This window comes from Psammomys obesus, unplaced genomic scaffold (genome assembly GCF_907164565.1).
Source record: "Psammomys obesus unplaced genomic scaffold, mPsaObe1.curated_primary_1811, whole genome shotgun sequence".
Taxonomy (NCBI): Eukaryota; Metazoa; Chordata; class Mammalia; order Rodentia; family Muridae; genus Psammomys; species Psammomys obesus.
In genome coordinates this window covers 32857196-32882829 of record NW_026596079.1, presented here as the reverse complement: position 1 = coordinate 32882829, position 25634 = coordinate 32857196, and the positions used below count along the sequence as shown (strand labels likewise).

The 25634-nt window shown below is 40.2% G+C and overlaps 1 protein-coding gene and 1 pseudogene across 4 annotated transcripts in view; both read right to left on the bottom strand.

Annotated features, from left to right (window-relative positions):
- Positions 1–1788: 1788 nt before the first annotated feature.
- Positions 1789–4356, bottom strand: LOC129690852 (general transcription factor 3C polypeptide 6-like; annotated as a pseudogene).
- Positions 4357–12147: 7791 nt separating this feature from the next.
- Positions 12148–25634, bottom strand: part of Sybu (syntabulin) — a 71033-nt gene continuing 57546 nt past the window's right edge. For 3 of the 4 annotated variants that reach the window (XM_055626375.1, XM_055626376.1, XM_055626378.1), the window contains 4 exons: positions 21535–21637; positions 17646–17849; positions 15636–15785; positions 12148–13934 (listed from right to left, as the gene is read on the bottom strand). In XM_055626375.1, coding sequence (XP_055482350.1) covers positions 12833–13934; positions 15636–15785; positions 17646–17849; positions 21535–21637 — 1559 coding nt within the window. In that variant the 3' untranslated portion in view covers positions 12148–12832. The remainder of the gene's footprint in view (positions 13935–15635; positions 15786–17645; positions 17850–21534; positions 21638–25634) is intronic. The other variant, XM_055626377.1, reaches the window with a different exon arrangement.

Here is a 25634-nt window from a genome sequence, read left to right as displayed (position 1 = left end):
AAGAAATTAAAAGGCTGGAAAAGATGGCAGATCCATGAAGAGTATAGTTGATCAATAACTTAAACTTGATGCTACCTTTGACCTAGCTATTTGTTTTTGAGTTGCTAAAGGTCAAAAAGAACTGTGTGCATGTACTCTCCTTTATTTTTCCTTAGGATGTTGACAACTTGTTCTAGGGTCAGAGTGGCAACTACAGCTAAGGTCTGCCTTTTCTCCTCCCCCTCCTTTCTTCTTGGTATTCCTTTTCTCTCCTCCCACCTTTCTTAGACTGATCTGGAACTTACTCTGTGGCGCAGGCAAAATTACCTCCCTAGTGCTGAGATTACAGTCATGGCCCACTAACTTGTCATATGCCACTTTTTTGTTTGTTTTATTTTCTTCCTAGCTTTTACTTTTCAGTGTCTCTTAGTTACAGCCATTGGGCATGTTTAGTAACTGGAGAGGTTTTTGAGATGGTATTAAGGTATGTTTTTACCAGAGGCCCTGTTCTGTCTGTCTTGTAGGGCTATAAAGAGACACTTTTCGGAACTGCCTAAATGCGACCCAGCCTCATGCTGAAGATTTGTTTTTGTCCTTGTATACCTGCTGCTGACTGCCAATTTATATGCAAGAGCCTTTGCAGAGAAACTGAAAATGTTTTAAACCTCAATTAACCTGAGCCTTCTGTTTCAGATTTCCATGGCTATTTTGCAGGTTTTTTCTTTGCCCATTGATTTGGTCACAACAAGTTTTGAAAACTTGATAGAGTTGGAGAGATGGTACAAAATTAAGCAGTTTGTCATAAGTTTGTAGGGTTTCTTTAATGGAAATGATGGTTTTAAGGGTTAACTGAGACTATTAGGTAGGTATTGAGGGCTATGTCTATAATTTCAAGACTAGGAGGCTTGAAGGAGAATTGCATGAAACTGATGACTAGTCTGGGCTACATAACTAGAACATGAAAAAAAAATGTGAGTTGTTAGACCCTGTGCACTTCTTTCTAAGGTCCTATAGATACCTTTTCTGCTTGTCTCTACAGTGCTATTGTTTCCCTTGCAGAAGATAGGAGAGGCTGCCTAGTTAGACTTGGCAACAGCCTTTCCTTTGAAGTCTAGATTTAGTATGTCAGCAATTATGATAGTTGCTGTAGATCTTAAACTTCCATTCCTTGCAGGCTTTATGTGCAGGTTTTATTGCCAGCCTATGGTCATAGGGATATGCCATGAAAGGGTTGTTGGGAACATGCTCTACTCTTCTCTGTCTTTCACTTCTCAGTTTCTACAGGTGAGAACATTCCCTCCACTGTATCCTTCCATAATGTTCTTCCTTACCATGGGACCAGGACACTCTGGATTAAAAACGTAAGCCAAAATAAAAATTTCCTCCATTTATTTGTCTCTATATTTTGTCATAGCAATGGAAACCTAAATATCATGTGCTTAGCATTAAGTGTAAAAAATTGTATTCAAGCTGCCTGGCAATGGCAAGTCTGTAAGTAAATGCTATGATCATTTCACATAACGGTAAAGTTTAGGAAGTCAACTGTGTGTTCGATCAATACAACATAAAATACAAGCTTCAAGCAGGTTACACAAGACATAATACCTAGTGGATTATGACTTCTATAAAATTCAAACTGGATGAACTATGAACTGCACAAAATACTAAGTTTTTTGATGTTCTTCCTAGTTCTAACTCAGTTAATATGGTATTAATAAATGATAGTAAATAATACTTTGTGTTTTCTAAAAACTTATTTGTTTTAATTGTATACATGAGCTCTTTTTTAAAAGTTCATGGCTAGGTGTTCTAAGAAACATTTACACCTTGAGTTCCCATGAAAACAGAACTTCGCATTGCAGAAAGGGTATCCTCAGGAGGACCAGGGTCCCCTGCTTCCAAGTGTTGTGCTTTCTCCTGCTTGTGTGTCTGCTCTGCACTGCCTTTCACTGCAGTTTCTTGGTCTTACAACTCCGCAGGTTTATCAGGGGCTGGCACTCCAGCTTCATCTTTATTTTTCTATAGAAAGGTGCAAATCATGTTGGGCCTATAGGAGAAATCGTTATCCTTCCTTTGCAGCCATTTTATACCATCTGTTTTCTTCTCCTTCCTTCTTTTCTGTCAGAAAAGTCCTGGTCATGCTGAGCTTCATTGTGTGCCATTTGTATTTTAGCATGGTTTTATCAGTCCCAGATCCACAAGTTCAACACCTTCTTCGAATATAATACAGGTCCCAAGAGTATCTTCATATTCCCTGGCAAACACATTGCTATCGACCTGCAGGATGGGCCTCTTGGTGTCAATTCCCAAAATCTTGCATTTATTTTTACGCTTGGAGAGAATGTCTGAATCAATTATGCCTAACAATTCTGCCAGAATAAACTGTTCCTCCTCTGTCTCCTCTTCATCCTCCTCTTCTTCATCTTCCTAGCTGGGATCCACTCCTTAGAACTTACTTTAAAGTGGGTGTGATACCACATGTCTTTAATCCCAGCATTCAAGAGGCAGGGGCAGGTGGATCTGAGTTCAAAAATAGCTTTGTCTACATAGTGACTGCCAGGGCTACATAGTGAGACTTTGGATTGTTTGGGGACTGGGGGCATGGGATGATACACGTATTTAATGAATTGGAAGAAAATTAGCCTTCTTTTATTTTCTGTAATTGATGACCATAACTGAGTGACAATGCTATGTCATAAATGTCAGTTTATTTGATTTTAATATGGACAAGGCAGAATGAATTAACAATTTCACATTTGCAAAATAAGGTTACATAGTTCATTTGATTGGGACATAAGTCTATAAGATGAAGGCCACAGGTGTCATATATGTGCAGTCCAGTACTATTCCTTCTTAGAAATGTTTCTGCTGTAAATCATCTTTAATCATCTTTAGGGTTTGGTTGAGAGGCAGAATAACAGAAAACATTCAACTTTTCACACAAAAATTCAAAAGACATGGTTACTCAATGTTACATTTTCTTCTGTCAGTTTTGGTTCCTTATAAACTATTAACTATCACCCTGTGGTTTAATTGACTAAAATATTCAAACCAAAGTTTGAATTCTTTTTAATTTAACTTAATTTTTAATTTAGTATTCTGCCATATATTAATTACATCCCAACCACAGTTTCCCTTCTGATCCTCCAGCCCGCCCCACACACACCTCCCCTCTCCGCTAGGTCCACTCTTCCTCTATTTCCCTTCAGAAAAGGGCAGGCCTCTCAGGGATGTCAACCAAACATGGAGTATCAAGTTGCAGTAAGTCTAAACACATCCCTTCATATTAAGGCTGGATGCGGCAACACCCAGTCTCTGGTTTTGTGGGGCCCACTGCTCAGTCTGAGCATGTAGGCAGGCGTGTGGCTCTGGGCAGGCCACCCAGCGCCCATAGGAAACCTGGGAACTCTTCAGGCATTTAGCTGGTGACCTGAGATTAGACCCAATTCCTTCCCACACCATGGGGATTCCTCTCACCTGGAGAACACAATTGCTGGTGTTTTGGGGTTCTCAATTCCATCTGTTGGTCGCTGTGCAGTCACTGCTGCCCTGCTCCTCACTGTGTTCTCAGCGCCACCATCTTGAATCCTTCTTTTCCCCTTAAAACGTTTAATCTTATATTTATGGTTGTGAGTCTAGCCTTTACATTATGTGTTTTCTTTACCGTACTTCTGCTGCTGTAGAAACACAATGACTTAATTATAGAAAACGGAGATTTTTAATATTTCCCTACCATTATTCTTCAGCATGTATCACATTTGTATATTTTTGGGTTAGTGTGTATGATTAAAAATTGTTGTTAGAGGGGATGGAGAAATGGCTCAGTGTTTAGGAACACTGGCAACTCCTCTAGAGGAACCAGGTTCAAGTCCCAGCGCCCATATGTCAGGTCACAACTGCTTGTAATTCCAGATTCAGGGGATCAATGGCACCAGGCATGCACATGATGTACATATGTACTGATGCAGGCGAAATACCCCTACACATAAAATAAATTTAAAATTAAAAAAATGCAAAAAACCAAAAAAGAAAACTCTTTTAATCTTTCTGTTTTGTATGTTTAATACTTTTATTATTATAGGGGAGGGGTTTCTTTTCTGGCCCAATCACTTTGGTGTTCTGTAAGCTTCTTGTAACATTATAGGCATGTCCTTTAGGTGAGGAAAATTTATTCTATGATTTTGTTAAAGATAGTTTATGGACCTTTCAGCTAAAATTCTTCTCTTTCTATTCCTTTATATGCTTAGATTTGGTCTTTTCATAGTTCCCCTGCTTTCCTGGATGCTTTGTGTCAGGAAAGTTTTAGATTTAATATTTTTTGATCAATGTATCTGTTTCTTTTCTTGAATCTTCAATACCTGAGAATCTGTCTTCCATCTCTTCTTGTATTCTGTTGGTGATACTTGTATGTGCAGTTCCTGTTTGCTTCCTCAGATTTTCTACCTCCAGAATTTCCTCAGTTTGTGTTGATCTTATTACTTCTATTTCCATTTTCAGATCTTGAACAGTTTTATTCATTTCCTTCACCTGTTTGTTTTTTCTTGGCTTTCTTTAAGGGATTTATTCATTTTTTTACCATTGCTTGTTTATATTTTCCTGGCTTTCTTTGAGGGATTTATGTTTGTTTTTTCCTGGATTTCTTTAAAGGATTTATTTATTTCCTCTTAAAGTACCTCTGTTATCTTCATAAAGTTGGTTTTATGGTCATTTTCTTGTGCCTTTGTTGAATATTCATAGGTGTTGTAGTAGGAGAGCTGGACTGTGGTGGTGCCATATTACCCTGGCTGTTGTTGATTGTGGTCCTAAACTGGCATCTAGGCACCTGGGTTTGGGATGACTTTAGGTCTATGTGCCAATTTCTCAGTTTGTTTTTGTTGCTGTTTTTTTTCCCCTTGTTTTTTGTTTTTTATTTGGTCTTCTGTTCTTTGTGGTCTGTATTTCTGGTGGCTGGCATGACCTCTGGTCTATCAGAGAGTCTCCAGCAGAGTTGGGGACTGGCCTACTGGAAGCTAGCATGGTCTTTGGTCTAGCAGGGGTCCTCTGTTCCCCTGACTGGCACAGTCTGTTCCTCTTATGGGTGGCATGGCCTGCATCTGAGCAGGGGATGTCAGCATATGTATGGGCTGGGGTACAGCAGTGGGGGGGCACAGCAACAGGCGCTGGTAGTGGGGTGGGAAGGGACGTCAACAGCGTGGGTCTTTGTGATCTGAAAGGAGGAATGGAAGGGTCCTGAGGGCAGGTGGAGCTCTTACCTGTTCTATAGTTGGAATTCTTAGCTCCACAGTTGCTGTTTCTAAGCTTGTTGAGTTTTGTTGAGTAAAACTGTGCTCATTTTGTAGCAGAAAAACACCACCACTAATAGATAAAGTGAGACTTTTATTTCTCCTCATTGGTATAAAACTCACCTTAAAGACCAGGTGGTCTTGAATTCACAGAGATCTAAGATCCTGCCTCCACATCCCAAGTGCCATGTGTCACCATGTTTACAGAATGAAAATACATTTTTTTCAAAATATGTTTGAAGCTTATTGTGGTGGTAGATGCTTAGGAGGTTAAGGTGAGAACATCATCTCAAGGCCAATTTGAACTATAGAGTGAGACCCTGTCTCAAAATACCAAACATAAATATTGGTTTTATTTTTAAATCTGCATTTTATTGTAGTGGTAAGTGAAGTATGGAAGAGCCCTTGTGGATCAAAGTGGTACGTAGCTGATACACACACCATATTCCAATACTGCTTTCTGGGGGAGATAGGAAAATTGTTAAAACTCGTCCTTTTCTCCGTATACTAAGTAAACCTGAAATGATGTGCTGGTGTAGAAAAATTAAAGGTAAGTTTAAAATTGTAAGGACCTATATTGTTTAGTGTAGGAAGAGACATGGGCAAATCATTTCAAACACTAAGCTATTATGACTCAGAGGAAAAATGGACATTCTAAAGAAACTGAAACGCCTACTCTAATATGATCAGGTGGAGTCAATGCATCAGTCATTGTGGCTCCAGATGCTTACTTACATGGCCTCTGTTCTCTGGGAGGTAATGAGTCCTTTTCATAGTTAAACCAACATGACACTGGCCAACACATTTGTAAGAATAGTACTAACCCGAGTACTATTCCAACTGAGAGTTTCCATATGAAGTCTTGCATAAGCTGACAATTTTCAAAGAACGTGGTATATAGGAAAGTGGTTTTCAAACTGTTCCAGATGCTATGCCCTCATTGTGGTAGGAGATGGAGGAAGGCAGATGGCAAGGTCCCAGGCTCACTGTCATTCCAAAAACTTTCTTCTTGTAAACATGTTTTATATATTGAGTTTTTCTTCTTCGAAATGTTTTTATTTGATGAATATGCCTTTGAAAAACAAAATTCTTTTGAATATTATTTGGATTTCAAAATTACTTGGAACTTTTGTTATAATCATTGTAACAGTCATGACAGGCAAAAGTGGTGATCATAACAGAGTGCATTTGTAGTGGTTTAAAAATAATGGTAATAATATTATTGTTGTTTTTTCAAGACAGGGTTTCTCTGGGTAGCTCTGGCTGTCCTGGAACTCACTATGTAGATGAGGCTGTCCTGGAAATTGGAGATCTGGAGATCCACCTGCTTCTGCCTCTGAGTGCTGGGATTGAGGCCATATTCTATCACTCTGGCTGGTTTAAAAATAATTGGCTGATACATACCTGCTTCATTTTATTTAGTCTTACTATGACTGTATTTTTCAGTTAGCTAGGAGTTTGTGGACACTGACTAAAGATTTGTTTGTTATAAATTTATTTTCCTAAGTTGCTGCATATTTCACCTGTCAAGATTAGGGATACATGAATTTTGTAAGTACTCACTGTCCCAAAATGAAAGGAAACTACTCCAGACTTTTTAAAGAGAAAAACTGTCAAGAGAGAAACAGACCCAACTGCATGGGTGGAGGCTATGACAAATGTAAATCACAGACTTCCTTCTACCGCAAATGTCAGATTGCTTGGCACCCAAGTGCATTGTACATGCACCCCACCCCCTACTTGAAAGGTCAGCAAATCCCTTTGGGAAAAATCTTTTCTTATAAATTGAAATGTTTGCTCACATAACCTTAGGAAATGTTCCACATTTGCTTTGATGTGATAGCAGTTTGTGCAATAGTGTGGGATTGTTCTTTTTGTTTCCATTTTCCTGCCTGTACATCACAGGCATCCAAAATTACTGAGAGCAACTCTAAGGCACTTCTGTCTGCAGGATCAGATCATCTTGTTCACAAAACCAGGCACTGCCTTGGGCTTCCAGAAAGCAAGCATGCTCCATCTTTTTTTGTTTCAAGGAAGTCATTTGACAGACTGGTCTGAATAAAAGCAGTAATTTTCCACAGATTATGCATGCTGACATTCAAAAGCAGGAGAAGGAGGAGGATGGAAAAGAGGCAAAGAAGAGGAAAAGAAATAGCTGCTGCGGGATCCCTTGTCACCTTTGTCATTGTGCATAGGATATGCAGGGGTTAGGGGCTCAAATTAAACTGCTTTCTTTGAAGCTTTTAAATTCTGTGAAGGATGCAAGACTTTGAGGCAAGGAACAATTTGCTGCTGGTGCTCATCTGCTTCCAATCTGCTAACAACTGTGTGGTTCTCGGAGATCTTTTCTCATGGGAGTCCCTCTAGATCCATCTTGAACTGACAACAATGTGGAGTTCTGATCTGTGATGACAACAATAAACAGATACCACAAACAGGTTTTTAATTTTCTTTTTAAGTAAAAATGCCTTAACTTAGCAATGACTAAAAATAAACAAAAGGAGGGACTTCAAGGAAGCAACCAGTATCCAGGTTCTTAGTCTGGGCTGGACCACAGGAAAGAACATGAGTCAATAATGGCTCATTATTTTGGAACACTTCCGAATATTCATGTCCCTGAATAGTTTCCCCTGCCATTTCAATCAAATCCCTCTACTTCTGACTAGAACTGCAAATAAGTTACTGTGCAAGTACAAATATGAGTACATTCATACATTCCATGTGTACATTCCAGTAGATAGATTCCTCACAGAGAGCTCGCTTCATCACGTATTCTGAATTCTGACAGGGTCTTCTCTAGACTTCCTTTCTTCAATTAACCCTTTCTTCCTCTGTCACCTGTTCTCTCTCTCTCTCTCTCTCTCTTTAGTGATTCATTCATTAATTAAACTCTGGGGTTTCTATCTCTTTGTAGCTATAGCTATTGCAAATTTTTTCTACCTCCCTTCAAAGTAAAACTTGAACAGCAAATTAGCTGTACACTCTTATTTCTGCATTCTTTCACCTTATTGTTGTTGAGAATTTCTTACATGAGGAAGTGCATGTATATAATTTTCAGCACTCTCCTTCATTTCTTCCCATTTTCACTACCTGCCAAACTCATGACCTCTTCTTTGATTATTACATGTATACAGACACACACATACACACACCCTATTGGTGTGTATGTGTGTGTGTGTGTGTGTGTATACACTCTCCTAACAACTTGAAGTGAGGTTTTCATGCCTGGCACTGGGATTTTTGTTAGGTAGTATTTAGCTCTCTTGGGAGACCATTTTCACCCCATTTGTGTGCATAAATCCATTCAAACTGTGTGTGTGTAATATGTGCACCCATATTACACACACACACACACACACACATATGTAAGTAAACACATATTTCCCTATGTCTTTTTAAAATAGTGTTATTATCACTTCTACCCATTTAGTTACACTCTCCCCTTGTTTTTTCTGGTTTCTCTTTCATAACACCTATGTCCTAGAAGCCCTCTTTCTAAAAGCCCATGGTGGTGTCCTGGCTTTTGCAGTTACCTCAGTTGATATACTCATCTCCAAAGATTCAGAGCTAAAATCCATGAATAATATAGAACATGCAGTGTTTGTTTTGGGGTCTGTGCTACCTCACTAAGTATATTTTCTCATTTGGCTGAAAGTTGCATGATTTCATCTTTTCACAGCTGTATGTATATGTTCCAGATTTTCATTATTGTCAGTTGAAGAGCATTTAGGTGGTTTTTATTTTCTAGCTGTTATGAATAGAACAGCAGTGTATCTGTGGAGTAGGGTATCAAGTTCTTTGTACACACATGTAAAGTCTTCTTGTATGGCTTGTTTTCTAATTGAATTATTGAGGGTTTCCTTTTCATTCCATCTTCATAGAGTTCTTTCCAATACTCATCTTGTTACTGCTTTCAGTTTTTAAGTCATGAATTATGTTCCTCATTTCAGTCAGCTGTATATTCATGTGTTTATTAACATCATTCAGGAATTTGTTCCTATCCTCTCTAAGTTCATGGAAGTATTTGTTTATATCTTCAATAAACTTCATGAATTTTTTCACGTTTATGATTGTTCTTTTAAATTCTCTATTCTAGGGTTCTTCTATATAATTCCCATTGGAGAACACTTCCATAAGACATCCCTAGAGTGAGTTTGGGTCTGTTGTCTTGGCCTTTCACACTGTTGGCGGTTTTCTGATGTGAGCTGGCTTACAGACTTCTTTCATTGGTTGTGTGTCTGTTAAGAGATTCTAGCCTGTATCAATTGGGGCTGGTGCAGGAGCTCTTGTGGCCAGATTAGGTCTGGCAGTGTGGAGACAATGCAGGTGGCTTGGTTCTGGGGGAACTCACTAGACAAGGCCAGTGAGGGAGCTGAGTGTGTGAAACCATGCTTGACAGTGTGGGGTTGATGCAGGTGGAGGTAGGTTGGGGGAACGTCTCAGGCCAGGTGAATGGACTAGATATCCATCTGGAACAAGGCCTGGGAGTTTGGCTGTGGCAGGGACAGGCTAGATTCTGGTCCAGTCTGGCTTGCATCCCTATCCCTTCCATAAATGTGAATTGACAGTCATGACGACTTGGCTGTCAAAGCCAGTGAACATATTATTGCTTTCATGTTGTACATGTTCTTTACAGAGTTTTAACACTCCACTCTAGACACTGTTTCACCTCATTTTTTTTTTTTTTTTTTGGACAGCTTCTCCTCTGGCTTTATGAGTTCTTCATTTCTCACTTCTGTCTAAATGTAGGAATAAGACAGGACTTAGTATTTGGCCTTCTTTCCCATTTCTTGGATGGCTGTGTCTCTTCTGTGTTTTTAAATAATGTGCAGAATGAAGGAGCCTCAATTTAATAACAAGCCCTGGCAGTTTCTGGGATCTCCATATGTATATATGCAGTCACTTACTTGGCATCTCCACATAGCTATTTTAGTGACATTTTAGTTTTTTTCTTAGCCAAATTTGAATCTCTTGAATTCTTCATTTTTAGCAAATAGTACTCATTGATGTAGTTGCTCAAGCTGGAAATCCTTGATTTCCTTAATTTATCCCTTTCCTTTTACCCTCATCTCCCTCTCACCTATTTATTTATTCAGCTTAATCACTTTATCTATTTCTATAGTCAAGTTGATTTCTTCTATGCACCATAAAAATACTTGGTCCTTGGTCTCCTTCCTGCCCAGCTACAACATACCCTGTACCCAGAAGTTAGTTTTTAAAAATAAACATGTCATTGTTCTTAAAATCCATTAATATTTTCTCATTGCATTGATGATAAACCCAAATACTCCCATATGAACCAGCTTCTTGTCTATTCCTTTCCCTTTGCTCTGCCATCCTGGCGTCCCATCATGCTTCCAAAATGTGTTGAAATCTTTTCTGTCTTGCAGGTCTTCACATTTGTTCTGTCTCTTTCTCTCCCCACCACCTCTTACTCTCTCTCTCTCTCTCTCGTGTGTGTGTGTGTGTGTGTGTGTGTGTGTGTGTAACATTTTACTCATTGCTTCTCATGATTTGCTGGTAATATTACTCAAAGGTGTGTTCCTTATTTTTACCTTATTTCTCATTCTTGGTCAAAGCACCTTCCAAAGCACATACCTCAGCCTGAAATTATGTTTGAAAGCACTGCATTCTTTACACCTTGCCTACCTTTTAGTGTCCAACCCAGTAAAGTAGCTCTCTGGGTTGGGATATGCCATTAACTGGCTGTTGGAGGAATTATTCTGTAGTGATTTTCAGACCTATGTGCAAGATTTTCTAAGTTCTTGACATCCGTGCATGAGACAACACAGATCTGTGCCCTGTTCACAGAGATAACAAATCAATGAGAAATATGGGTAATAAGACATTAAAGGTACAAATAAACAAGTGTCAATACATATTTAACGTGCTATAGAGGAAAAGTTTTGGGGAGAGAGGTTATTTGCCAAGTCACCTCCACTTTTGTAGTAAGGGAGAAGAGGCATTTTCATTGTAGACACTTAAAATCTTGGCTTCTGAAGATAAACTTAATGATCTTGAATAGTTTTTCTCCCTGAGGCGTTTTAGCTCCCTGTTTGTAAAACAGAATACCCACATCTCAAGGCTAGTAAGAATCAATAGTTACTGCAGATCACCTCCTCCGCCCACACCACTTCTATCATTGAAAGGGAAGGAGGATGGAGGATGGATGGTACCCTGTAATTTCCTTTTCCTGGGAATCTAGCAAGCTTAAACCAAAAACCACCCACTTACCCAGAAAGAGTTAATGCATGCTTACTGATTATGAGTGCAAGTAAGGGTATGGCTTATTTATGATAAACAAATCTACTCTTTTATGTATACACACACACACACACAATTTGGTTTTTTGAGCAGGGTTTCTCTGCATAGCCTTGACTGTCCTGGAATTTATTCTGAAGACCAGACTGGTGTCAAACTGACAGAGATCTGCCTGCCTCTGCCTACCAACTGCTAGGATCAAAGGTGTGTGCCATCACCTCCCGGAATAATGCTTTTTAAGGCAGGAAGTATTTTTTCTTTTTAAATAATTTTCATATTTAAGTATGTGTGAGAGAGGGAGAGAAGAAGAGAGGGGAGATAGAGAGAAGAAGGGAGGAAAGAGAAGGAAAGGGAAGTATACACCATACTCAAAAAGTGTTTAGTTAGAAGGTGTTGTAAGCCACATGGTTGCTGGGAACAGAATTCAGGTTCTCCATAAAAGTAGTTAACTTCTGCTCCTAACCACTGGAGCATATCTCCAGCCCTTCATCTTCTTTAATAACAATTTTTCTTTCTCATTTCAGGGCTTAATTCCATTTTCATAGAATCTTACTAATAAAGAATGATTTATTTATTTGCTCTTGTGTATTAGTAAACACAATTATAGGAGGCATAAACATTTAAGTGGAAACACTAATCTTTATTTTCATGCTGAACTGTGTGGGTACAAACAATTTCCAAAAAAACACTATATATAATAAGCAAAAAATAAGTTAGTACATTGTAAATTTACATAGTTTCATCAACCGACAAGTTTAATAGCAAATGAGCCTTTTAAGATTTTGGAGCTACATATAGTTAAAAAAAAAATTCCAAACACTCAAACCTTATCAACTGCAAGAAAGACAAAAAAGAGCTATTCAAGTCTTCTTTGAACCAATGACACAAATACATTTTTATTTTTGGTTACAGTCCCCTGCTATGCACAAGACCATTGGAATGCTGGAACAATTACACATTTTGAAACGGCACAAAGCAAAGCGAGGAGATAACATGCCAGCCTTAGGCTTGGTGAAAGTGCAAACTGCATTTTCTCTTCCTGAACAATTGTATAAGAACGGGCACCTCAGACAACACGGCAGGGGCATAAGCATGCTTTCTACACCACTCTGGCGGGACAGCTACCAGAACCAGGTTTCCATGCCTTGGAAGATACCTCTCGTGTTAAACAGCCAACAGGCTTCAACTGACTATAGTGCAAATAAAATAGAGAAGAGAAAAAACGACGGGATAGAGACTTCCACTGATTCACCTGGTGTTGCTCTACCTGACAATGCCACACGGACACATTGGCACACGGTAACAACTAATTAGGTTTTTATGTGGAAGGCTGTGCGGCGGAGTGAGTGTAGGGCCACCACACAGCAGCCCCGGAGCAAGGCTCCAATGTTGTAGACAGGATCTGTACCCCCTCTCTGAGTACTGAATGCCCACAAAACCGTGGGCACCACAGGGGCAGCCACAGCCAGTAGATCCACCAAGAAACTGCTGCTCCAGTACTGCCTCACAACACCTCCCTGAGAGAGCGAGAGGATGTTGTCCAACCTTTCTTCTGTGTAGGCTGCAAAATCTAGCTCTCTCATGAGGCTATTTGCACGGGCTTCCATAGCTGCCTTGCTGAATGGAATCTCCACAGGAGACAGAAGGATGGCTGAGTTGGGACTTCTTGGAGTTAAATCAACCATTAAGGCCGAGATGGATTCTGGGAAGCTTTCCATTGAGTCAGCTCCAGATTCATCTGGGGTTGTTGAGCTTGTGGGACATGAGTCCTGAAGCTTTAGTACACTCTGAATGAGCTCTGAGATGGCAGGGCTGAACGGCACCACATCTGTCTGCACTGCTTGCTCCACCACCACTGGGCCCTCTTCCTGGCTCACCAAGGGGAGGGCCTTGAGGGCTTGTGGCCCTGGGGTGGAATGAACAAACTCCAGGTCATCAGACAGTGTGGTGGTGGCAGGCACCATCTCATCTAACAAATCTGTGCCCTCGGCCATGCTGTCTCCCACCAGAAGCTCACTGTCAGCACCTTCCTCTGTTCCCTGTTCTTCCAGAGACAACCCATCTGCCATCTTGTCAAATGTGGTGCTTAGAGGAAAACTTTTCTCTGGGGAATCACAGGAAAAGTCTAGACACAGTTCATCCCTCAGGGAACTATTGTGTGCCATCTCCATGCTTTGAAGCAAAGACTCCAGCTTCTTGTTTTGGATGTTTATGTCCACAAAGTATTTCTGGATGCCTTTATCTTTATCAGCCAAGCTGCTCCTCATAGTTTCAATGACCTGTTTGAGCTGTTTAATCTCTTTTCTTGCTTCTTTGAGTGCCAACTGAGCCTCCACTCTGTGGCACTCTTCTTCAATCCAGTCGTCCCTCATTCGAGCCAACTGAGACTTGAGCTCCATGATTTCAGATTCCCTACAGGAAAGGCAGGCAAGGTTACAAGCTAACACGGTACAATAGACAACATACAAAAATTGACACAGCCAAAGCACACGAAGTAAGAAGTTAAAGCAGTTTCAGATTTTCTTTTTGCAAGTATTAGCCATGGAATTCCCTGCTTTAATTGGCAAACAGCTAAGCTAATAATAGCAACCAAAAGTAGAATCAAAATAGCTTCCATTGTTTCCTTTTTGAATACTCAACCTGGAGCAGGGATTGTAGCAAGTACTTTATCCTCTACACCAAACTTAGTATTTGATAGTTTACTATTAATTTCTTAACCTACTTCTAACGCTATAGTTTACCCCTTGTACTATATATGAACAGTTGTGGGAGAAAGTCTACTTCACTTTTAATTACTGATTAAAGAGAGGCTGAAAGATCAGTTATAACCTTGTATAACTGTCTTATATTCCAGTGATACTTTTTAAACAATAAAATGCTATATGTTCAAGAAGAGCTTTGTAAAAGTTTTTTAGACTCTCTTGCCTCAGAAAAGAGCATAGTCAAATCTACTATACACTGAGGTGAGTCTATGAGATGTCTTAGCATTAACAATAACATATTCTAAAACTTTTGCCAAGAAATTCTTACATGTAATTTCCTCAAAGTCTAATATATATAATATATATAATATATATTATATATATATTACTTGTAACAAGTACTCATGTTACTTGTGAATACAAAGATGAAACAATCCAAATCTTCATGTATCTGAGAGCACCTAGTGTTTGTTTCTTTATCATCTTTTCCTGCTTTCTTATGCCTTCTCTTACAAGGGCTCAAAACTTCCACTGGACTATTCATAAATCACAATAGCCCACAAAGTTCACCCTGAAGAAATCTTGGGTCTTATGTCTCTTTCAATCAGGTAAAGCGTCAAATTAAATATGAAGATGAAAACTCCCTGCCTATACTATATCTAATCATGCTTTACCAGTCAAGGTCACAGTTTTTTCACCATATCCTGTAGTGGCAGCAGAGGATGATGGAGATGGTCAGTTCTAGAGAATGCAAATGCTGCATCCACTAAGGACACAGCTCCCTAGTTACAGCTAGTATGTCTGATGGTCACGTTGTCTCAAAAAGTCCCAAGAGGAAACCAAGAAGCAGAAGGTCTGGCTTGCTCCCAACATATTAAGTTTGGTGTTTGTGTGTTTGTTTGTCTATGATAAGATCTAGACACAGGCTGTTTTTTTGTTTGTTTTGTTTTTGTTATTTTTTCTTCTTTTTATTTTTCCCTGAAGCCTTAACAACAGTCCAAGAATGACAAAGTTCTTCCTTCAGCATAGAAACAGCTGGCAGGATTCTGTGCACACAGGCATCCAGTCTCTCCAGAGACTATCAGGACTGGATAGGGCCACTGTGACCTTTTCTGATGGAAGTAGAAGATTGTTCCTACAAATTTTTCTACCTTTTAAAAATAGTCATGTACACACACATCCAGTTCTTTATGGCAAAACTGAGCACACCCAGGATCCCTCTAACCTACTAGCTCCCATGAGCTCCTGCAACAGCCATGACAAAAACAATTATGAAGTGGATCTGTTTGAAGGCTGAAAATTTAACAAAACTGTTTTGTTTTTCATTCTTCTGTATAGTCTTGGTTCCTATGTCAATTTCTGCAAAGAAGAAACTGTGCTAAGCCTCTTGGTGTGAGAAATTCAGGTTTACCTTTCATGTAGCCGGCGTTCAGATTCCTTCAGTTTTGTCCTCAGGTGCCTTACTGTGACCTCCTTCTGCTGCAGAGGAGTCAGATATTGTTCTGGATTTGGGGGTTTGACCCCGTGATTTTCTCCACAAGACATATATCTTCCAGATCTCCTGAAATAATTCAAATAATAAGATGCTACTTTTTGCCCCTGTTTCCTTTTCTATGGAAAGAAAAGGAGGGTAATATAATGGATGTCTGTGCACACAGCCCCTCAGACTGGGAGGTAATTAGGACATAATGGGCATAGTTCCTTATGATGGTATTAATGTCCTTATCAGAGATCTTAACTATTGGAAGATAAAGGGAATGAAGAATGAAAGTGAGCGTATTATATGCATATATATAAAAGTCTCAATGAAACATTACTTTACACCACTAATATATGCAATATAAATGTTAAAAGGCCTCTAGAGAGTTCTCTGGATCACTTTCTTCAATAAAGGAATCTGCTACATGCAAGTGACCATGTTGGCACCATTTCAGACTTACTTTCCAGAACTGAATGAACACCTCACTTGTGTTTGTTCCTAAAGTTTATCACCCAGTCTATGGTACTCTGCTCTAGCAGCCCAGACAGACATGCAGCTGACAGCTAGAGTAGAATGGCAGCAGTATGCTGACGTTGTAAGTCTCAAAACAGATAACTGTGTCGGAAGTTGGATAATAACACACTGGCCAATCTCAGGGTTATTTATTACAGGGAAGACTGAGGTGTATGTGTGTTTGTGGAAGGATGGGGCAGTGCAGGGAGGTTTTCTAAGGCTTAGGAATGATTTCATATGAGATACTGTATGTTTGTCTATTGGCCTGGGCTATCAGTTCAGATTAACATACTCTTGCATTAAAGAACAGTGTGGGGTGAGGGTGGGGAGTCAGAAGGGAAGGGAGAGAGCAAGGTGACCTAACTTTCCTTACAATTTGTCCCTGCCTGAAGATTTTGCTTATTATTAGTTGAATTCAAATTGTTCTGAAGTCAATGCCAGTGGAAGTGTGCTGACTTGGTGGGAATGGAAAGTTCCTTGCTCAGAGGGATAAGGGCCACTCCACTCTCCCCAGTGTGTTTCTGTGGAGAAGCACTCAATGTTCTGCAAGCACAGCCCCGCTGGAATCTTGGCCATTCTCTGGCCTGCCTAAGCCTGGGCATCCCGGCTGCAAGAGAGCTGACTAATGAGAATAGGGATGCCGGGGAGGATAGGGCTGTGGAGGGCTGCCAGGTTCTCCTCTCACTCTGGACCCAGTTCAACCCCCCCCTGCTGCCTGGCCTGTGTGCCTACACTCTGCTCAGTATGGCCCATGTTCAGTTCCCAACCTTCCAAGGCTTCCCCTCTAGCTTCTCTGGATATGTCACCCCTTCTTCTTTCCACCTTCTCCACCCACTATTAACTTCCTATTCAACTTTAAGATAACACTTCAGTTTTATTTTGTTGGTGTGGCCTCTCTGATCACTCTATCCTGAACTGGACCCCTGCCTCTTGCATACTGAATTGGACCTCTCACATATTAATATTCATATAGCAACAGACAGTACAGAATAAGCTAGATTTGTTTTTGTTATTAGATAGTTAGAGTCGTTCTCCTTTGGCAGTGAGCCTGAGAGCCATTTCTGCTCACAACTTTTACTCTCAGTGTTGAACACAGATCCTGCTACTGAATAAGCATTTAATGAACAAATGAACACCAGCACGATTCCCCCTGTACCTAGAAAACGAGAACAGCCCCTTCCCACTGTGCTATTTTCCCTTCCTATCCAGTAAGTGATTGAACTTTTGAGTGTTGTTTTAGCTTGTAGTTTGTGTTCCTTCCACATCAACCCTTAAAGGATTAGCTAATCATGAAAAAAAGTGTCTTATTACAGATTAAAGCAGAACCTGTAATGGAAGTAAAGAGTTACATGCTTTTTCCCATCTTTAAAGAAAAGTCTTAGACAGGACAAATTAAACAGCATGCATTAGGAAGAAAAGGGGACTCACCTCATGACTGGACTGCAGTCACTTCCTTTGTAGGAGCCAGAGTTGCTGCTGCTTGGAGAAGAAGGGGCATAGCTAGGGTGGATGCTGTTGGGGCTTAATGGATTCCTGCACAGCATAGACACAAGGTCCTTTTCCCTTGGAGAAGGTGGGCTGCTGCCAGACTTGTGGTTTGATGCTCCATTGCTCCGCCCATGGGGACCTCTGCTGAAAGAAGAGCATTACAGATGCTAATTAGAGTCTGTGGCTGGAGAAGCTAAGGTGTTCCTTTGTTCCCTCCTAAAGCTAGTTATTTCTGGGAAATCTGCTTCCTAGAGTTGACTGGGGCAGAATGGTCACTGGTGTGGTCCTCCTGAGCAGCACTGTTTTTTTTTCCACCTACTTGATATTTGCTCTCCTTGTATCATATGCACGAGGAACCACTCCCTCTGCTTGCTCTTTCTATTTAGCATTGCTCCCTCCTGTAGAAGGCTAATACCTTTTTAGTGAGGAGTTGGAATACTATTGATCTCCTCCAAGACCTTCAATACTTTCCTACTGCCTCCAGAGTAAAGACTAGACTCCTTAAGATGGCACACAGGTCCAATTCTTCATTCCTTCCAAGCCATTGTCCTAAATACACCAATATTACAAATGATTTAGCCTCCTGAAGGATCTCTGCTTGTTTTCACCTTTATATTTATGAGCCTATAATTTCTGTTGTATAGTATAATTGTTGAAATGAATTAACTGGGTGTGAGTCTTTGTGCTGCCATTTACAAAAAATTTAAGAAAGCCACTTTATGCACATACACACACATCACACAGACGTAACACACACACCACACATATACCACACACACTCACACACAAATGCATACCAAACACACATACCACACACACACACATACTTCCTACCTTCCTCACAGACTTGGTTTGAGAACCTAGCCTGATGTGGTACACCCCTGTAACACCAGGATGTGGGAGGTAGAGGTAGAAAGATCAGGAGCTTAAGGTATTTCCAATTATATAACAAGCTTGAGGGCCAGTCTGAATTATAATAGGACCTGTCTTTTTGTTGTTGTTTGTTTTTGTTTTTCAAGTCAAATTGGAAAGGTATGCAAGTCTTCTCCAGAAGCTTTGTGCAACTCAGCTCTAGGCTGATATTACAGGATCAGCTTATTTAGATTTTTCCTGTTTATCTGGTTCTGGAGATCTGATATCCAATAGAGTCAGAAAGCATCCAGAGAATGTTGAAATCACTTAAACAGGATAACATGTTCTGTCAGGAGTATTACTTGGTTTTGCAGAAAAAAATAAAATGCAGGAGATTCTTTTCATACAGCAGTAGTGTGTCTGAGAATCCCTTCTACCTGTAGTTATCAGTCTGGCTCTGTCCCACTAGTGCATTTCAGTGAGAAGTGTGTGTAAGACTGAGTGGTAATGCCCATGGGCTCAGTGCCTGCAATCTCTTATTTAAAGTCAAATGCAATCTCAACTCGTTGCCAACCATGTTCACTGCACATTAACAATCCCACCAATTTCTAAACTTAAAAGTCCTTTCCCCTTGAAATCATCCAAACAGACTTGCTCCGGTTTCACAAGGAAGGAGACACTTTATATGGAACAGATGGGCTGATGGCTTGGTGACAAGCTGACTTTAGCAGCCCAAGGGTGGGGAGAACTTCATGAGTAGCTGAAAGGACATGTACTCTGGCTTGGATTTTCTTCTCTATGCTTCACTTCCAAGCCTGGCACTGTCGAGTGTATTTCTCAATGTGACTACAAGAAAATATGGAAAGTTAAACCTTGCAAGCGACGGGAGAATATAAAGAACTGTCCATAACTTTGACATGGGGAATTTTATTCTCTGTTAACCATCTTTTACAGCCTTCTGTGGCACTGTTTTTGTTCCAGATACTTTGTGAAGACTTGGCCTTTGTCCTGTCAGACTTGTGCAACCACTGCTTCCCACTAATGCATGTATCACTGAAGCTTGGAGAAGAGAATCAAGAATGTACAGCTGAGCTAGGATTGAAAACTGGAAAATTTAAAACTTCTTAATAGTGATGTTTTCCACTTTATAGAAATGGCATACATTAATTTGGTCCTCTAAACAGGTTTATCAGGATCAGGCTGTCATTTGGATATAGTTATTGTCTGGACAATCCACTTGAATATCTAACCTTTTACCTTACAGCAAGTGTACACAGTCTGTGACAACATTAAATTAGGTGATTTCTTGAGAACTCATCTGGTACATAGAAGAAAGCAAAGATTCCTCAAGCTATAAAACATTACTCAAGACTTATAAAACACATAACTGGTCTTTGCATGTGTCTCAGGACATGAATTTCATAGCGACTAAGCAGCTATTTAAAAAAAAAAAAACTTCATGTTTAAAACTATTACTGCTTCTCCTTTCATTTACATTTCAGTTTAAATGTTAACAAATATAGACATGGGGCTGGAGAGATGGATCACAGGTTAAAAGCACAGTCTGTTCTTCCAAAGGTCCTGAGTTCAATTCCCAGCAACCACATGGTGGCTCACAACCATGTATAATAAGATCTGGTGCCCTCTTCTGGCATGCAGGTGTGCATGCAGATAGAACATCCATATTTTATATATATATAATATTGTATTATATTATACATTATAATTATATTATATTATCACATACATAATCTTTAAAAATAAAAACAAATATGGATATAAACATCATCAATGATTGTAATTTTCAAAGGAGATGCTGGAGTTCCATGATTGTCATTGCCACAGAGAAGCAAGCCCAATGTTAGCCTCCTCCACATACCCTAAATTCTTTGCTCTAGTAGGCAAGAACAATGTAATGCATAAAAAAGAGAAATTCTGCTCACCCCACAACCCTGAATACCTGAACGAAGTAATGTGAAAAAACAGACATAAACCTCCCCAGAACTCCAAGGGATCTCTATTGAGAACCTACTACAGGCCCTTTACTTCAGGTATTATCACGTCACTATCCCAAATTTATGAATTGGGCCCTAATCCCTCAGACTTCAGAATGTAATTGCATTTGGAGACAAGACTGTTAAAGAGGTAATTAAGTTGAAATTTGGCCATTATGGTTCATTTCAGAGATAGCCCCTGTTCCCCTCACTAGGGAACCCACTTGGACACTGAGCTGCCATGAATATTTGCTCAACCATGTTCATAGCAGCTTCATTCGTAATAGCCAGAATCTGGAAACAACGCAGATGCCCCTCAACTGAGGAATGGATGCAGAGATTCAACTAATGTTAATGGTGAACACTTTATTATGGTTACCACATGTCAAGCACTGTCCTAAATGGAAACCCTCCAGTGTAGGTGTCTGTTTTGCAAAATGAGCTGTAGAAGTATGGGGAAATGAAGCCCCTTTTTAGGTCCATGCAGCACATAGAGGGTGGTCCTGGTGTAAGGCCAAGACAGCCTGAGTCCAGAGGGCACACATCCAGCTGCTTTGCTGGGTTGCCTCTGGCAGTGGTGGCTACCCACATCTGTGAACCTTACACTTTTTTTTCCTCCCCAAGTAAATGTCTCCTTCATAGGGGGGAAGTTAGAGGCTTTGCAGGTGGCTAGGAAATGATAGGCTCATGAGGGGTTGGCTGGATGCAAAGGTTAATTTCCCAGTGCATATACAGGTGAGTCAGGGAAGGAGAAAGGAATGAAGGGAGGAGGGCACAGAGCCAAGCTGGGGGTGGGGAAAGTAGGCTACCTCACAGGAGGACAGCAGGTGAAGGAAGCAACCAGTTGCAAACACTGTAGAATACTTAGCAATAAATTTCATCACTAATCACAAATTCAGAATCCAGGTGCGTCCACAGAACCCTACGGACAGGAAGTCACCTATATAAAGCTTCAGGATTATAGAGCAGGAGTCAGTGCCTACTTGCGTGAGAAAGAGGCTCTCTTGTTTCCTGTTGTAGACATGTGGACCTCAGGAGCCGAGATGCTGCCTGTGCTGCTCGAGGAGCTAAAATCTGCTTCACTGCCTGAAAAACAACAGGAGAAAGAAAAGCATGAAGGAAATGAGAGTAAAGCAAAAGCAGCCAGCTCCCTGCCCCCCAGGTCCCAGCTCCCTGAGATGCATGCTCTAACCCTGCAAGTGCCAAGATTCCAGAGCTTCCAAAAGCTTTGTCCCTGTCTCAGGGCAGACAAGAGAAAGCACAAGCCTGGGCACCATTTCATAAACAGGCTAGAACAGAAGGACGGGCAGATGGCTTCTCAAAGAGCCAATCTCCAGCAGACTATAAACAGTGGCCCAAGCAGGGCAAGGAATCCCAACTGCCCCTGGGCTGCTCTCACCAACAGCCCACACCACCCAAAGTGTAGGCAAAAGGAAGAGTTCTGATCTGGGCAAAAGTGGTTTTCTTCCACGAAGTTTATCTTGGAACTGTTGCAGTCAGCTCCTGAGAGTTGAACTTGGCACCTCCAGTCTGGAGTCAGCCAGTTAGAAGTAGTCAAGAGAGGCAACTGGCTCCAGGAGTGGCTTGAAGCAACACTGTCTGATTGCAGGCATGATTTCCTATGACAGCAGTTTCAATATATGGGCATGTATTTAGGAACAGAATCTTAACCAAAACAGAAAGTTAACATTCCCAAACAGAGTGACAGTAATGGACCTGTGAGTGAGACAAAAATTTGGATTTGAGCTTTGAGGTGGGAGCAAGTGAGTGTTGGGTGTGTGGATATAATAGCATTCTGTGTGTTGGAATCATGTAATCCCATTCTAATAAAAAAAAGAGAAGTGAAAGGAAGAGAAAAGAGGCAGCAGAGAACAATGGAAGCAATAAAATAGGATGTTTCAAGACATGAAATTACACATGGCTTTGAAAACTGAATTTAGGTATTAGACCTTCTTACTCAACTTTTACAACATAATTTGTATGGTGTTTTGGCCTAGAATCCAAAGCCAGCTCAATTTCTGAATTGAAAGAAATAAGAATGATCTAAATCCTTTCATTTCTCAAAAACAGTGAGCAACTGTTATCACAACAATGACTATTCAATGCCTATTAGGTCACCACTTATGTATGAGGTACTCTCTGTTATTCAATTGTGGTACTTTTGTAAGCTAAGAGAGACATTAATTTCACTGTAATATCATGGAAGAAATGGAAGCAGATTGGCCCTGGGCTCATGGGAGGTTGATCAAAGGTAGGCTCAAAACACATCTGTGATACTGTACTTCATCCCTGAGAGGGCAGAGGAAGCAAGGCCATCAGCAGAAATTCTGGAATGAACTAGAAATCTGCAAGAAGAGCCTGTTATACTGTGAGGCCAGAGGTGGGTCCCTAATGTATATAGATTCTGACAGGGTTTATTAGTTCTATCAATGGGAACAGTGGATCATTGCAAGGCAGGTAGAGAAAAATCCCTTCTTAAGCTTCCAGTACCCCTCAGGATGCCCAGCTTCTTTCGGAAAAGGGTCATGAATGACCTGTTACATGAACAGCTCTCTTTCCCAGTTCTTAGCAGATTAGAGTAACAATTTACTGGGAGCCAGATCAGTAATTCCTTATGCATGGTAGAGACTCTCTAATGGTAGCATGTGCTTTCAAAGCCCTGTGAACTTAATTAGTTGCTTCTGCATAATGCACTTAGCATTTGACAATCTCAAAGACACGTGATTGGTAGTGTAACCTGGCAACACACTCTTTGTGGCAGCCTAATTCCCTAGCTTTGCCTGCTAGCAGATCATTAGGTTGGTTACTAAGTACCAAAGATGGACAATTTAAAAATGTATATCTTGTGGTTATGGCCTCCAGGCCTAAGGTATTATTTTCAAATGTGAAATTATTACCCAGAAACACCCAATTTTCATTTCTTAAGAGACAAATAAAAAACCATGAATTGTAATAACTGCCTGAATAGAAATAGAAATTCTAGAACAGAAACAATTACTAAAAATCCAGAATTTAAAAATCTAGGATGCCCTTGATCTCTTGTAGTTATGTCTTCAAGCTAAAGAGTTAACTTGGTTTAACATTTTATTGCTACTGGAACTCAATATATTGACTCTTAAATATTTTCAGAACTTAAGGTTTCTTTGTTCCAGCACATTCTGTCTTATCTTCTGCACATCGGCAAAAGTTTAGGCGCCATGTTCAGGGTGGCCTACAGCTGTACTCACGACATGGTAGTAAAATTATGCATTTGCTACTTCCCACCTACTTCAGCTAATAATTTTTAAAAGTATTTATAATTTGGGGGCTCATGAGATGGATAAAAGCACTTGGCACCCACCAGTACAAGACTGGTGACAGGAGCTTGATGCAAAAGGAGACAGTCAACTCCACAAAGTTGTCCTCTGACTGCCATATATGTGTGTACACACACAGAGAAAGAGATTAATAATAATACATTTGAACTCCTGAGTTGATATACTACTATGCCCAGCTAAGAAAGCTAATTTTGTAAATCACCTAAATTCCCAGCCAATTTGCTAAGCAAAAGAACAAACAAAAAGCCTAAAGACCTGGACTTGCCACTTATGTATTACTTGGAAACAAAGTTATGACGAAGAAAAGGCATCTCCTGTTATTGTTAGTGTATGCCACTGGGCATTGCTGCAGACACTGTAGTTCGTGGTAGCTCCTTTGTGTTTCTATAGAGACCACCCCACCACAATCACAAAACTTAAGTCAAGTGTCTTGGGTTGTGCCACCTTACATGTCACCTCTTCTTTCTATATGAGGATGTTAGGAAAATGGATTTACCACTCGTGCCTCAGTTTCCTCACAACAACATTATAGGCTCACTGTGAAGCATTAATACATACCTAACATAAAGCTCAGAAATATGTTTGGCAGACACAGCATAAGCTCTAAATAAGTATTATCCACTGTTTTTATTTTGTGGGGTTTAAAAATGTAGCTCCTACTTGCTACATATTTTATTTTAGAATATTTAGAAGACAGTGCAGGTTAGTAGGATGAGGGAAGTAAATCTATAAATTCTTCCCCAAATGTAACCTTTTTCTATGTACTATTCAGCACTCACACTTAACATCCTATTATATAGGTTATTTTTCTCTTAGTATAGTAAAATCTTTGACACACACATCTTAATGAAATGAGTAAATAGTTCTTCCCTTATACCTTTTTCGATTATTACATAACAAATGCTATGTGCCAGGAATTATCTCCAACACTTTTACATAAAAATTTATTTCTAATAATAACAAGAACTCTATACAGGTGTCTAGAGACAGGTGTCATGAATCGCATTTATAACAGGGAGGTGCACAAGTTGACACAAATGTCAAGTAGTAAGCCAAGCCATATATTGAAATATGAATATGTCAAGGCTCAAGGTCACCTGGTCCTAGGGACACTGTTCTTAAATTTAGCTAATATCAATGAATATAATGGGTCATATAAAATCCCATACTTGTTTAACTGACTGATCTTATTAAATTCCTAGCAGAATTTTGAAGCAAAGGATATACTCAACTGAAAGGCTTGTAATACCTGTTCCATATCCCAAGGGATGTGGAAATGGCACTAGCCTGTAACAGTTTTGTGCCCAAAAGAGTTTTTGCCCGATCAGTCTGGGTGTGGGTACCCACCTGGAAAATATCTAATATAATGGAAGTATTCTAACAAAGTGCTAGAAATGATTTGCTTACTGAAAGTTGGGACTGAAAAGCTGAAGGGAACTAAATTATGTGTATCTAAGTCATCTTTGCCAGCACTGCTTTTGTCCCTCATTAAACTCATCTTTGGTCACCTGCATTGGTGGTCCTGTACTACAGCAAGGAGGATGGCTGTGATGACCTTTAGGAGGACAAATTCCTGGTGACTAAGTGACAGCAGCAGGAGCAGATTTTAAGGTAGCAAAAAGCTACCTCCAGACGTTCTGATGGGTGTTTTGTTTGCCTGCTTGTTTGGTTCACTGCTGAGCTCTATAGAGAAGTGTTTCTCTTCTTTGTAATGTTAGAGACTAAAGCATTCACTGCAAGGGTGTCAAGGCCATGGGATTAGAGAA